Genomic DNA, 15,998 nt, shown 5'->3' with positions numbered 1-15,998 from the left:
TGACCCCCCCCCCAATAGCTGGAATAATGCTCCCCCCATCCCTACCCCCACAGTGCCTGGGGGCGCTCTATAGCCCCCCCCCACAGGGATGATGTCATCGCTAGGGTGACACCTCTCCAGTCCTCTCTCCTAGCAGCCATCACTAGAGCGTCTCTGCCTCTCCATCCCTCCCAGGGGTGGCAGCCGCCTCACGGGAGCCCCCAAGGGGGCACTGGTCCCCAAGGACTCGCTGCCCAGGACACGGGAGCACCGCTTGCGTGGAGATAGCTGCAGCTGCCGGGCATGGGGCGGGGGCAGGGGTGCGGGAGGGTGTGTGGGGGGGTTGCTAGAGCCTGTGGGTGTAGTGGCTGCAGCCCCCCCGCCTTGCAGAAAGGGTGCTCTGCCACCAGCATGAGCCTCCTGCTGCCTGGGTCGGGCTCACTGTAGTTTGGGGGGATGGGGGGCCTTGCCCCCCCCCATCACTGCCTGTGCGTAAAATGTCAGCAAGAGGCTTTATCACCAAGGCTGACTCCAAAGCCAAACCCCAGCACTGCCCCTTTTGTCTGCCCAGGGGAACCAAGGAGCCACACAGCTGAAAAACCCACCACTGGGTGGGTCAAAAATTGCCATCCCGAGGCGAACATCCCCAGTGTTGGGGTGCTCCGAGCTGGCGGAGCAAGAGGGGCCCCGCGTACGGATGGGCCAGTGCTACGAATCCTGAGCTGAACGTAGGGCCGGAGCTGGGGGCTCTGAGCTGGGGGCTCTGAGCTGGGGGCGTGCATCCCCTCCCGCCTTAGCGCTTTGCGGAGCGTTAATGGGTGTGCTGGGCTAACGCTGGCTCACGGACCACGTAGCACCCAGGGGACACCCGTATGGAAGGGACTCGCCCCCAAGGGTTTGTAGCACGGCTGAACGCACTGTTCAAACGCTACACCTGGACTGTATGCTCGTGGGGGAGAGCCCAAGCCCGGGCTCCATCACCGTCACGCCGTTCGCTTGGCCAGGTGTAAGCCAAGTCTCACTTGTTCCCACTTCAGCTTTCGGCCCCTCTTCCCCTGACCTCGCCCTTGCTAACTACCCTTCCTGCCCAAGAGGGGCCACACCCAGTCCCTTACAGCACGCAGTGGTGGTGCTGTTAAGGTTTTGCACCTACACGTTAGGATGTGTGTTGCTGCACACTCGAAAAATCCATGTGGTCAGGGTGTAATGAAGCTATAGCCTAAACGGCTGTGCGTTTATCTTGCACTCTCCCTTTTGTTTTTTGCCCCGCTCTTACAGTGGATAAAAAGGACGAGGAAGACACTGCTTTACACCTCGGGCCTGGTGCAGTGGGAGCATTATCTTGGCCTTCACCATCTACAGTGCAGAATCAGATCTTCTTCCCTGATTGCATGAACTCTGGCTTGAGAGCACCTGGGCTGCTATCCCTGCACATTACAGGGCACTGACAGCTGCAGCTGTCCAAAGAAAGCTCCAGCACTTGCCCTAGCTGCTGAGTGCTGCGTGTTTTAATGAACTGTAGAACTAGCTGAAAACTAGTCCTGAACGGGGTTGTACTCCTCCCCAACTCCCCTCCCTCCCAAAACAAAGGGAGAAACCAGACAAGAAATACAGAATTGGAACAAATGATCCTCACGGGCCTTCTTCGATAAATAAATGGTGCTGACAGAACCCCAATGAGTGAATATTAAAACAGCCATTTGCAATGATCCATGTTCCAACATTATTATGTACAGATCTCTCGCTAATGAACCCATGCTCTGGAAAGGAATGCGAGATTTGAAAAGGAAAAGGCGGTGGGGTGTCAGAAAGCAAATAAGCCTCTTGTGAAGCGAGGAGAACACTTAGTTCCTTTCCCGTGTACCCGTCCAGCTGTCTGGCAGGACAGCACAGTGAGAAAATGATTTCTACGAATGAGCTAGGGTGCCATGATGTAGGAATTTGAGTGTCCTCCTTTGCTGTTCTCTGTCTGAGTCTGCTCCAGGGTGGGCTACAAAGTGTTCTCTCCCTTTGTTAGTCCCCTGCGTGCCCAGGACATATTTCCAAGGGCTGCTCGTCTTTAGCTGCTGCATCATCCCCGCAGGGAGGCGGAGGCTGCCTGACTGCGGTACGTGGCTCAGGAGCGTCACCCACGCAGCATGACTGACGTGAAGGATTAATTTTACAACAGAGCCCATGCTAGACGAACCTCATGTTCCGTGCACTGAGCGTGTTCATGCTTAGCTGTCGCTATGCACGGCCTCGCCCCATTAGTTTCATTTGAAAATGAAACAAAAGCAGGAAAGGAAAATCGTTTTCTCTTTTTTCCTCTTACGGCAGCCTACTGAATGCAAGAAGATTAGGGAACACCGTTCTATGCTGAGGCCTCAATCTCACCCTTCAGCAAACGCGTCCTACTGTCCAAAGAAAAACTTCCCCTTTGAGGGCTCGCTCCTCTAAGAACCAGTGGCTGAGTGTGCTCCTGCAGAGTTCAATGCAGTGTGGACTAACGTATTAACGAGCAAGCCGGGGCAAACCAGGGGTGGGGGCAAAGTTCTAGGTCACCAGCAGGAGCTAGATTCTTGTAAACACAGTATTGTGTAAAACAGAGAAGAGTTGGAGGATGAAAAGATGCAGGACTGGTGCATCATAAACCATCAACCCACTTTCCTGTCTTCCCAGTATCCAACACCAGCACGTGTGTCTCATGGGTGCCTTGGAAAATTGCAGTCCAAGCTGCTGTGGTTTTCTGCACTGCAGAGGGCTGCACGGGTGGTTCTTCCTCTCTCCTGAGCCTCACAAGTGGTTGTTCTTGGATAGGTAGGCGATCAGAGCCACAGCAACCCCCACATAGATGCCAGTTCCAATCGTGATTGACAGCACGGCCAAGAAGAGTGCTCGCCGGGAGCTGGAGCTTGCTTGGTGGAAGTCTCCCTTGGCCACTGCTTTGTTCGTCTGCAAGATAAACCGACAAAAACTGTATTTATCGACCCTGAAAATGAAGTGGACACACTCCTACAATACCGAGACAAATCTTACTATTCATAAATCAGCAACAGCTTCTGCGTGGAATGTAATGGAGATAGGCCCAGATTTTGCAAGATATCTGGGTGCTACTGTGGTCACATCACAGCACCTAACTAATTTAGGAGATCAAATCTCATTTTCAAAGGGGGCCTTTTTTGGCTTTCACTTTGGCCTTGCCCTTAACGAAGCAAGGCAAACCAGCCTGAATGTTTTCATTTCCGTATCGCTGTTTAGCCCAACCACCAGAATGTATTTATTACTGGCAAATGATTACCATAAATGATTAACATAATTAGTGGGTAAAACAGAAAGAAGGTTACCCGCCCCCCATCTCTCTTACAAGTGAGTTGTACCATTCCACAGTGAATATCCACGCTGGAGACATGTAAGGTATGGGGGTGGGGGAAGGATTTGTGGGCATCAAATGGAACATTTTATGGGACTCGCCCTGAGGCCATTTCTCCATTTCCACATGCAGTGTCTGAGTGGGAGTTTAAGAGCTGGGAACCCAAAAATCTACCGAAACGTGGAAATCACAACTGGCTCCTCTCGGATGGCCTTCAAATACCCGACGCTCTTCCTGCTTCCCACGCTCGCTGCCAGCTGCCAGACAAACATTCTCGCCAACCTGGCCAAAGCTGCTGCAGACAGTCACTCCACATGGTTTGGGGACAAGAGCCAGAGCCATGCTGCTGAGGGGCAGCAGGTTTGCAGCTAGAGGCTTTGGGTGTTCCCACTAACCACCAAGGTTACTGCTCCTACGCTTAGGTGCTTTGCGGAACTGGGGCCATTTATACATTCATGGGCATATGGGTGCTTCTCCCTTGGTTTGGCTGCACAAAGCTGTATTTAGAACTTGATCCCCACCCCCAGGGACTTACAGGATGAACCTCACCTTGATCCCCACTCTGACAGGGGCGGGGAAGGCATGGAGTATGCTCGGACGTCTCGTTCCCTAGCTGACTCAATGGCTCATACACACAGTCCAAAGCTGGCTGAAGCTGATGGGAACCATCCCACTGAAACCAGTCCGTTGAATTCTTCCCCTGTCTGCCCTAGAAAGCTACATGACAAGGATGCTGGATGGGAAACTGCAAGGTTGAAAAGCTCTCCTTTGGTTACTGCAATTCCATTTGCTAACAATGAAAACCAATGTCTCAAACAGCATCCTTTCCCTGTTTGGAGTACTACCCATGTCCACCCCATGCCAGTGACACACGTAGGCCAAGATCCTCAAAGCCATGGGAGTAGACTCCTAGAGACCTGTGATGATGTGGGACTTTGCCTCATTGACCGCAGTGGCATTACTTGTGTGCTTAACATTACACATGTGCTTAAGCGCTTTGCTGGGTTGTGACCCCAGTCAACCATTAGTTTGTATTTTAAAATTACCTTACTCCTGGGAACCCTGGATATGAAATGGTGCCATGCATGGGCTGTCCTCACATGCAGAATGTTAACAGTATATTTATTAGTAGAATTCAATTTTGATTTAAAAAAAATTTTGACAGACAATATCAATGGTTATTTTTAAGCATTTTTTTCTATTTTTATCTATTTAAATGTTCACAGTTGTGGGAAATTACTTGGGGGCGGGGAGACAATTATTTAATGACAGGAGATGCTGAGAGTCAAAAAGTGAAAGCTTTATAACTGTTAAAACACAAATTGTCATCATCACGTGTCAAAATATACAAAGTAAATCTCCTTAAATCAAACTCTAATACATTCTCAAACAGCATTTTGCTTACCGTGCCTGTCTGTACATTTCAGTGATTAGCGATGGAAATATTTTTTGGTCGGTGTTTGGTGAAATTAACATTTACCAATAAAAATCAAATCCTTCCAAGTCTAGTGATGATCACACTATTATTTATCCTGCCCTACCACTTAGGAGCAGCGTAAAGAATGAGACGCTAGACACTGTGCAACCATGGAACAAAAAACCCCCGTCCCTGATCCAGGTCAGTAAATAGTTAGAAAAGGAATAATATCACAGGGCTGATTCATAACAATAGCTACCACTTATCTAGTGCTTTTCGTCAATGGATCTCAAAGTGCTTTACAAATGAGGTCAGTGTCGTTATCCCCATTACACAGATGGGGAAACTAAGGCACAGTGCAGTGAGGTGACTCATCAGACCAGTGGCAGAGCTGGGAATAGAACCCAGGTCTCCAGAGGCCCAACACTGTATTCTATCCACTAGGCCACCCAGCCTCCCAAATGGCTTCTGTCACTCTGTGGGCTTCATATGGTCACTGGCAGACTTACTCTTGTCAGTTAACTACAATATATCAGTGGGTGGGGGGAAGGGGCATCATGAATGCTTTCATTATATTTCTTGGTGCACAGTCAGTCTGGTTTTGTCACTCCTCTGCCCATCTTTAGCTTTGGAACCGGTTCCCGCTACGCCGGTATTTGTCTTTTTACCATCTTGCTCCCCAAAGCAATTTCGAGCAGCCGAATGACAATCCCGGAAGCCAGAAAGGCTGCTGGCCATTACGTAGTGACTCTATTAGGAGAACTGTCTCTTCTGATTTATCAGCCTAATTCTTCTTGAGCATAATGGCTTATGAAAGCGAAAACAACCCTAAACAATACGTTAGCAGGAATCGGGGTGGGCCGGCGGTGGAGGAGGATAATTCTTGGGAAAGAGTGACAAATAAACAGCAGCCATGATGAGATTAACCCCTCCTCCGCTGCCACTCAGGAGAAGCTGCTGCTGACTTCCTGAGCAGCACACGGTATTTCCCCAGCTCTGGGAATCTGGCTGAACACACAGGCCAAAAGTTTCCAAAGCGACGAGTGATTTCAGGCGTCTCCTGTTAGCCCAGCATGGGCTACGGCCAAACAGGCCTGCCTGAAAGGCAGGGCCTGTTGAAGGGTCTCAGGTTCACTACACGAACGTACTAGTCACTCTTAAGGCTTGGCCATAGGACCTGATCCCGAGCTCAGATCCCCAAAGGTATTCAGGTGCGTAACCTAAATTTAAACCAATGTGAGTTAGGTGCCTAAATACCTTTGAGGATATGGACCTGGGAATCTTTCCATTCAATGGACTTTGGAGCTGACCCATAGCAAGAGGAGTTTCCATTTACACGTTACACTTTATTCCTACAGAAAGCTTCAGAGATGGTCATTCCTTCCTTAGGGGACTGTGATAGCTTCAACTTCTTTTCTCTCTCCACCCCTCCACCCCCTGCATGCCCTGCCTATCTGCAGCAGTCTTAACAAATGGCCTGATCCAAAACTCGCTGAAGGGAATTAAAAAAACTCCTACTGAATTTAATGGGCTCTGGCTCCGGTCCATACTCCCTTGGGAAATCTGTCTGGAATGCCCCAACTGCCGTGCTCAGATCTGCCCTCGGTAGCCCTTCACACCCTACACACCCCTGTAATAATCTTTGTACAGAATATGCCTGATGATGTATCATTTGAAAACTAATAACTCGCCAATCATATCATGGTGCCATATGATAGCAATATGATATGTAAGGTTACGAATGCCCCCATAGGATGTCACTAGCACACGTTCCAGACCAGACAGCCCTGCCAAGGCAAAAAGGTAAAACTGGTCTGTCCTAACCAAGTAGTGTGGGTTTACCTCAATTTATATACAAGCAGTAAACAGGGCCATCAAGCTATCAAGGGGAGGAGATTGCAGGAGAAAGAACAATTTGCATTTAGCAAGCAGGGGATGGGGCACGGAGGAGGGAACATCAGGGAGCTTCCTTCACTGCCAGACTCCACCTCACCTTCCTCACAGCTTGAATAAAACTTTACTGTGAGGGGGAACCTTCGGAAGAATCCATTTCATAGGTTCACTGGACTATAAAAGAACGGGACAAAGAACCCCAAGTTCTCTCTTTCAGTGAGGACAACAAAGGGACCAGCACTTTGGGCTTCTGGAGGAGATCCTGACCGAGGGGACGGGGATGACATCCATCTTGCTGGAAAACTCTGGGTGAGAAAAGCCATCTTGAAGAAAGACTTCTCTTGCTAGGGTAAGCTCAGGCACTAGAAAGCATAGGCAGAGCGCGTTATTTTCTTGTCCACACTGTCCTCGGTTTACAGCTCTCCACTGTCACCTTTTAATTTCCGGATGATTTTGGTGTTCAGTTAAAAATAATGATTGCATCATATGGCAGGGTGAGCAGACAAGATCTGAACTCACACTTGGCATGATCGTTGCTCGAATCACATTGCCTGCAGCTTCACGAGTGATCGTTCGCTTTCAAGCAGGTCACTTTTCAACTCACAGGGAAATTCTTTTGCACTGTACACCTCAACTTCAGTCTCTCTTTCTCTGTAGGTGACGTATGTTCCCTTTATCAGGCAGTCATTCATATACTGTTGTGTTCCCTCTTTGTGCTGGATCCTGTTAGAAACTGCCATACCAGATCAGAGATGTTGGAAAGGGTTCAGAAGAGAGCTAGGAGAATGACCTGAGGTCCGCGAAAACTGCCGTATAGCAAGAGACTAAAAGAGCTCATCTATTTCACTTATCCAAGAAAAGGCAAAGAGTACTCAAGTACCTACATGGGGCAGAGATGACCGATGGCTCTTTAATCTAGCAGAAAAAGGCATAGCGAGATCCTGTGGCTGGAAGCCGAAGCCAGACAAATTCAGATTAGAAATAAGACGCATTTTTAATAGTCCGGTAATTAACCATTGGAACAAGTTACCTGGGATGTGGAGGATTCTCCACCAGTGGGCATGGTTTAATGAAGATGGGGTATCTTTCTCAAAGATAAGCTCTAGCTCAAACAGAAGTTATGGGCCTGGCGCAGGAATGACTAGGGGAGGTTCCACAGCCGCTCTTAGAAGAGCTTGCTCACGATTAGCAACATCCTCCCCCTCTCCTTTTTAAAACTTAACAACAACAGCTCCCCAGCTCCAAACTCTCACTGTATACAAATGATACTTTGTAGCTTTTAAACTAGGAGCCCAAAAAGTCATGAAATGCAGAAGGTGATTGGGGCCAATTTTTGATGGATTAGAATTTGGAAACTTGTAAATTTTCTTGAAACTTCTCCCAAATTCCAGCTTTACCCAGACTATGTGCTGAAACTTTGGGACAGATACACTGATTGGGTTTTCCCCATAAGATGATCAGGTTCAACTCCCCCCTAAGTGTGAATCAGAACGTAACTTTTAGCTACGGCATCACAAAGCCCTTTCACAAATATCGTGCAGTTCAGCTTACTAAAAAAATTATAAATATACACAGAAGTGATACAAACATCTGGTTCTAAGATCAGAACCACCTGGTAGTGTCTTACTGCCAGGATTCAGGAGGACATGTTAAATCCACTATGAAAATAAAGAGAAGCCTGTTAATTGGTATACATCTTCATTTCAGCCTCAGTTAGCCAGAAGTGCTACGTTTAGTAGAGGCAGCCCTGATTTGAAGAAATCTATGTCATGGCTGTGCAATTTTAGCCGATGAGCCCCGGGGGAAGGTAAATGGGCACGTTCTCTGTCTAACTCTGCTCCCTTTTGCCTTGCTCCTGAGGCACAAGTGGAATGGGAAGCTTGTTTCTCTCTGCTGGCTGCTCTAACCTATGCCAGTGTCAGCACAGATCAACCCACAGAATCCGGGAGAGGGAACCAGCTGCAGGTACCCCTCTTGAGGTGTCAGCACAGGAAAGAAGCTGAATGGATCAGACATCATCTCTGCTTTAAGCTGTAAGGGAAGAAGGAATTAAATCTAACACAGGCCAAGGCTTCTAAATGAAGACACAGTGACTGAACCATTTGTTACTGTTCTCGTATACTCTACCTCTGACACTATTAGCTTAAAGTGAAAACAAGTAACTTCCTTACCTGGCAGGCTTTATGGCCACTGTGCTGCAGATCTGTCTAGTTCCACAGCCAAGCATCAAAGAGGGATAGAAAAGCACATTCACACCATGATAAACTACAACAGAGACAGGATTCAGGGATAGAATATCGCTCCCCACCCTTGAAAATTTCCACTGGCCATGAGAATGGGAGCCAACGTCATCGCAAAAATCTAATCTCCCTTTTCGCAGAACCCTCATTATGGTCAAATGTATAAAAGCTTTCACAGCACTGCATTGGTGAAAAACTGGGCCAGATTCTCAGCTGGTGTAAACCACTGTAACTCCACTGGAGTCAATGGGCCAGATCCCCAGGGGGTATCAATTGGGGTAGTTCAACTGAAGTCCCTGGAACGACACTATTTTATACCAGCTGAGGATCTAGCCCACAGTGTTTGTACCTCCCAGCCACGAATGAAGAAAATTGCATTTTACAGGTAAAAGTAAAAACTGCCCCATGTTCATGATTTCTGTGTGTATATAAAGTCTGCTGCAGTTTCCACGGTAAACATCTGATGAAGTGAGCTGTAGCTCACGAAAGCTCATGCTCAAATAAATTGGTTAGTCTCTAAGGTGCCACAAGTACTCCTTTTCTTTTTGCCCCATGTTAGGTTACGCTAACAAGTGACTTCGTCCATCCATGCAGGGGCTACAGGATTGAAAATCATAACTATGAAAATAGCATGATCGGGCCTCTGCTGAGCCACTTGGGCTAAAACAACACAGAGCGCAAGCGCAATTCTTCCCAAGCCACTCAGACTGGCTCCTAAGCTGGTGTAACCTGGCCCAGCTCCCCGGGTAATCAGATACAGCCCAATGCCTCTGCAAGGATCTCAGTGCTCATTTAAGCACAGTTAACAAAGTCTCAGACTGAGGAAGGTATGTAGGCAGGAGCCCAGTTTTAAGAATGTGAGCAGCGCTCTTGTGCTTAAAATTAGGCACAGGCCGAAGTCCCATACTGATCCGCAGCCAAGACGGAGAGAGAATCGTGTCAGACTTCCCTCAGTTTCCTCCTTTCCTCTTGCATGGCAAGATGGGGGTTGGCACCCAGGTGAGTGCTAAGCCAGTTTAACTCCATTTTTAGGCTGCAGGTGCTGCAGCAGCAGAGCCAGCAGGTTTGATAAATAAAAGATGTGACCGGCACAGAACATTGAAAGAATTATGAGTTGGGGATAGTTCTTCACTCATTGGACTGGGCACCATTGCAAAGAGTTCGGAGCCTGGCCCTCCACCGATTCTCGATTGTCCTTACATTCAAGCAACCCATAACAGGACTCTGACTCATGTGCCTTGGATTTCCCGGGTGACCGCATGGGCTTGAGAGTAGCTGTACAGTACTGGACAGGTCCCGGAGCAGGCTGTGGACACAGCTGGAAGGACTCCAAGTTGAGGGCAGTGTGGTTGGAAGGACAGCATTTAACCACGTACTCCCTCTAGACGCTACGGTGGTTGCAAGGTATTTTCTGCAAAGCTGTGGAAAAGCTATGGGAAAATTCCGATTTTGCTCAGCTACCAAAATGAATGTCTTGTTGTGTCAAGAGACTGTTCAAGGAACTGCTCCGGCATTTCCACCAGAGAGTCTACAAAACATATTAATCGTCTCTCTGGGCTGCGGGTCTATGGGCTTGAGGAAGATAAATATTACATCTCTGTAGCTGCAAGTTAAAAATCATACGCATCATACATCACACCCACATTGCTCACAAATGCCTCTTCTGCGATGCTGGCTTTTAACCCCAGAAACACATCCATCACAGTTAGCAGTTAAACCCTACGTCCTGCCCCCTGCCACGGCCTGAGCAGCTGGCAATGTGCTGGAAGGTCCCTGGGGAGCCGGAGGGAAAGGTGTCCTCTGTGCCAGATTGCACTGGGTGGCTGTTGCACCAACCTCAGGACTGGAGGAGTCTTCCTCCCTCCTCTGCAGAGGGGAACGATTTGGGGAATCTATGAATGTGATGCATTGACTGCCTCCATGTGTAGCGCGTCATTCATGGGCTGACAAAATCCCCACCATGAATCACACGAGTCTCCCACTCCCTCTGTTAACCATAATGGAAAATATCCAGACAGGAGAACAAAGGGACAGAGGTGACACAGCAGGTGTTTAAAAAGACGAAGGCTGTTTGGGGCGAGAGAGAGGAGCAGGCTTTCGTAGCAGAGGGGACTACAGGGACAGCTGAGGAAGTAAGAAGCTGGCTGCAGGAGAGAGAAGGGCTTCATGGTTCAGAAGAGAAGCTGTGTGCAGGAGGGGCATCCTAGACCCCCCGAGGCCTCTGACTAGGGATGCCACCAAGTGTCCGTCCAGGTTTTCCCAGGTAGCAGTCCTGGGAAATCCATAAGGGTGCTCGGTGCACACTGCCCACTGGCCAGTTTTGTGGGCTCAGGATCATCCTGGATGTCCCATTTTTTTGTGCATCAGCAGTGGCAATTCTAACTCTGCCCAAATCCCAAAGCACACCCAGAGTGGTGAGGAAACTGAGGCAGGGATGGCAAAGAGGTGAGTTATTGCATTTCTTGTGCCAGCTCAATAAACAGTAATTGTGTTCGGAAACCTTTGGAAAGCTTGTGGCATGTGTTTCAGCTACCACACGTCCCTGAAGAGGCAAAATGTAAACTAAATGCTTAAGCTACTGTGAAGTCTGGGGGGTCTAGGGCAGCCAGGCCATCGGGTTCAATTTCCATAAAGGGGTAACAGACAGAGCCCGTGCCAGGGAAGTGTTAGAGAGGCCGAAGGAGGAGCCAGTACTGCAACCGTCTCAGAACCAGGGAAGCTTCTGAGCGCATGGGCCCAGTGTGGTGGGACTCATACGCAGCAGCCGGGTGTCCAGAAGGGGGCGCTTTCCCAGAGCTGGGACAACCAGTAAAAAGATTTCAAAACATCCAGGCTTTATCCATCATTTAACGGAGGTATCCACATTTCTTTTGGACTCTGGAGATGTGGCACAGGGCAGCTCAGTTCTGTCTCGGTCTCAGCAGAGTGGGGCCTGCGACATTTTAATCTGTATTCAAGGGAAGATAAAAACTAGAAAGCCCAGGTGAGTTCCTGACACACCGAAAACAAGCGACTCGTAATGGGAATCCCGGGCGCAATAGCGCAGAACTAGCAGAATGCAGGGAGGAGATGTTAGACAAGCACAGCATCAGCACCAGTTCATTTTGAAAGAACGAGAACTCCGCCCGACAACGAAGACAACTTGTTTCCTTGTCAGACAAATGCATCCAAGTGTTGGCTGCCTGTGGGTAAGTGATCAGGACTCTTCCCTCAGCTTGGAGTAGAGTTTGTCCCTTAAGGATCAGATGCGTGAATGAAGTGCTAATGGCAGATGCATGCACCTACACACACAGCCCATAGGTAAGAGGCAGCCATATGAATTCCAAGTACGTTGCCAATGGATGTTAACTGCAGGTCCAGTTCCATTGCACTGCTTTGTATTTCCATTTTAGTCGTTGGAGAAGGGACTGTGTTAAGGTCATCTGATTAATCGATCAATCTAGAGGTGATTTACAGGGGGGATTTTCAAAAGCACAAATGGCAGTGAAGTGCCCAGTTCTTCTGGAAAGTCAACGGCAGCTGGGCGCCTCTCTGCCATTTGGGTCCCATGCCCCATCCACAGCCTCGCTAGTTCAAACTGACTGACAAAAAGCCACATCAGCCTTGTGGTGGCTGGGAATTCTTGCTTCAAAAAATCTCCGCTTTCCTGGCCAACTTATTCCAAGTCCTGTCAGCAGGAAGAGACCCCTAATTCTTCTCAGCATTTATATCGAGCTTTATGTTCTCAAAGTGCTGTGCCACAATTAACTCACTCACACACAAAGCACTCCTGAGAAGCAGGTAAGTTTCATTACCCGCACTGTACACAGGGGGAACTAAAGCGGAGAGCTACGGTTCATGGGAGCTGGCAGATCCTCAGCTTCTGATGTCAGAGGCGCTCTGGCAATTGGCACCATCTGAGGATCTGCCCTGATTTTGAGCCGTGCCTCAGCTGTGCCGTCCTTCCTCCCTGCGCAAGGCTCCAGATCCCTGCCTGCTTGAGGTGAGTGGATTCCCGCTTCCCACACCCAGCCCAGTCAGATACCCGGTAACGTGACTCCTCGCAACTCTGGCAAATCTTTCCATCTTTCTAAACACACCCTGTTGGCTCCGCTGTATGGAAGTGGCACTTCTGATTGTTTCTTGCTTGGCTGACTGTAAAATTTGTAACAGCAGCCTGGCGGGCTTTGCTATTCCTGTGATCAATATTCTTCTTCTGAGTGATTGCTGTGGTCCTTGCAATACACGTGCAGCCTGGGCCCCGCAGACATACACTGTGCAGGCCCTCGGATCTCCAACTCAGATAGACACATTGTGCTGTAAGACTGGCATAGTTAGGATACTTTTCCAAGTGCACACCTGGCTTCCAACGAACCAGATTTTTCCCCTCATTATGTAGCTTTTCATGGAAGTCATGTCCACAGATCTTATACAAATCAGACTAATCAGACACATTTCCAGGATACATTCAGTCTGTGCATTCATCTTGGATTTCTAGTTTTTCTTTTGGGATAACTCCCCCTGCTTTGCATTCGTCAAGCAAATAACAAAGGATGAATTCTAAGAAAGGAAATGATAAAATAACGACCCTATTCCGAATCCGAATCCCCAGCATTGGTGTTCGTACATTAGGAAATGATCGCACAGCTGAAGGAGGGTTTGCCATTCTACTTCTTTGAAAATATTCAACTCAAATCAAGCCAGTTTCGCTTTACATCGTCTACCTGCCAACTTCCCTCTTCTTCTTTCAAAGGGCTCGAGATGTTCTGCCACAGAGTTTAAAAACGGAGTCCAGTGCTTTAAAGTTCTTCACTTTGTTTCGGAAAGAGTAAGTCCAGCACTCCCCGCAATTGCAGTATGTTAGTCTTACATGCTGGTTCTCCAGTACATGCGTCTACTTGGTGTTCTTGCCTATCTTTACAGCGAGAACTGAGCCAAAGATCGTTAGCACTATTACTCTCTTCCTGCTTTTTCAGGTGTGTCCATTGTAGTTTACCCCCCGTGCTTTCAAGCCAACAAACTTCTATGGGTCAGTGATCCATGGCTAGGGCCGGGATGGCCTGGGGACAGGCAGGGACTGCCGCAAATCTCACTGCCCCTCAGCTCTTCAGGGGAATCCAGCAGAAAATTAACCCAGTGGGAAACACTGATGAGTGCAGCTCCTCAAGCGACACTGTCTTATCTGCAGCCCCCTCGCGCACCTGGGAGCCCACCCACCTCATGAATTCTGGGGGCAGCATCTCACGGAGTCCCTGGTGGTGCAGCTGGTTACCATGGGAACCCACAGGGGGCCCACAGGCTGCCTAAGGGCCACAGCTGCTTCAAGGGTGGTTTTGGGGACCCATGGAATTGCTATTTGCTCCCCTGGGCAGGGGCAACTCCATCCCTTTTCTCGCCTTCCCACCATGCAATGTTTTTGGGGAGAAATTAGAGACAATCCCCGCCCCAGGTCACCTCTCTGATGGGCATTTCTGCGGGCGGTGACATTTCTGCGGGCGGTTGCGGTCCCGTAACCAGTAACTCAATAGGTATGTGAGATTTGGAGATTGCTAGAGGGACGTGACCTTTGAGACCAGACCTAGGAGCTCCCCCCACAGAGCAACAGTGATCCAGGTTACCCAGCCCAGAGCAAGAATCAGCGACAAACAAATTCAGCATAAATAGCTTGTCTAAATGCGAAAAGGCAACGCTCCGTTCCACATATGCCTCCAGCGGAGAGAGTCTAAACAGTCACTAAATGCCAGTGAATACATGCACAGCTCCAAAGTTAAGTGATTAGATCCCCGGGTCACCGCTTGACTCAACCTCTCATTCAACAGAGGAATCTCACTTCAGACCTTTTCATTTTTACACTGAATAAAATTCACCAGCTGACCTGGAACAAAGAACTCAAGATTCATTTGTATTCCTCCTCTGAGACTTGCTTCGACAGAGGAGCCGTAGCCTTGCATTAAGCTGTCTACACCCTGGCAGGAAAGATCTATGTCTTCTATGCGTCAGAGCACTCGGCATGACTTCAGGAAAAGCCAGAACTTTATGTCCTCAGCCGGAACACACCAGAGCGTCGGCTCTCCAGCTGAAGTCCCAAAACCTGATCTGTTGCAAGCAGGGAGCTGGCCAAGCCCCTCTCCTGTCAGGGGCTCTGTATGGACGGAGGGAGGGACTCCATACAATGAATGATCAGAGTCCAAGAGAGATCCCTGAAGAACTGGAACGTTCACTTCTAAAAGGGAGGCCGATGCAACAACCTCTTCCCCGGGGGAGGCTGGAACCTGCTCAACAGCTGCAGAAGGATGCCGGGTGAACGGCAGTTCTGGCACAGCTGGGTGTGAAGGACGCACAGCTCGGTAAGGAACCGGGGATGGCCTCTGTAAAAGCGTTTACATTTAGCAAAATACAAATCGCAAACCATTGCAACCCCCGTCAAGGAGCCCCAAGTGCATCACAGAATGAGCCTAGCAGGCCCCAAGCCTGCCAAGACTGGGGCCTGTGTTTCATTTTGTGTACAGGACTCGCCCCCGTGAGTCTGCACGATCCAGGGGTGTAGCCATGGCTGCAGCCCCCTCCCACTTAGCATGCAGGCCCACCCAGCTGTGAGCAGGGGTGGGATGGTGTCACAGCGGCCCGGAGCGTCCCTCGGGCACCTGAGGTGCAGGACGGAGCTTTGAGCCCGCCCATCAGAAAGCCACACTCCGGCAGCCTGCCTGGCCATGTTCTGAGCCACCCCATGTGCGTGCCCAGCTCGGCGGGGGAGCCCTGTGTCTGGGGGCACCGGGGCTAGGAACAGGGTGTTGGGGGAGAAGCTGAGCGAGCACCGTCTGTCATTGCCCGGCCACCCGAAAGTCGGGGCCTACCCAAATTTCCTCTCCTAGCTACGCCACTGGCAGGATCAGGGCCTTATAGGCCAATGCTCTCAGCTAGAGCCAGGCTTCTGCTTGTCCCAGGTCCCCTCTATCCATGCCTGAACTTTGCTGGCTAAAGCCTCCCTTGGCTGTTCAGCTCAGCCCTTTGCTAGCAGGAGATGGCCGATATTTGCCTGGCCAAGGAATTAGAAGTTCCCTCTTCATTCAAAGAGCAGAGCAGCAACTCACCCTACCAATCATTCTAACAACCATCCTTCTCTACTGTAAGCCATTAC

General features: G+C 49.4%; 1 protein-coding gene across 1 annotated transcript in view; it reads right to left on the bottom strand.

Moving 5' to 3' along the window:
* Window positions 1-1,469: 1,469 nt before the first annotated feature.
* Window positions 1,470-15,998, bottom strand: part of SYNDIG1 (synapse differentiation inducing 1) — a 95,079-nt gene continuing 80,550 nt past the window's right edge. Inside the window, exon 4 of the mRNA XM_073335334.2 lies at window positions 1,470-2,913. Within this exon, the coding sequence (XP_073191435.1) occupies window positions 2,755-2,913 (159 nt within the window). The 3' untranslated portion in view covers window positions 1,470-2,754. The remainder of the gene's footprint in view (window positions 2,914-15,998) is intronic.

Source organism: Lepidochelys kempii, chromosome 3 (assembly GCF_965140285.1).
Source record: "Lepidochelys kempii isolate rLepKem1 chromosome 3, rLepKem1.hap1, whole genome shotgun sequence".
NCBI classification, from domain to species: domain Eukaryota; kingdom Metazoa; phylum Chordata; order Testudines; family Cheloniidae; genus Lepidochelys; species Lepidochelys kempii.
This window is presented reverse-complemented; position numbering and strand designations above follow the sequence as displayed.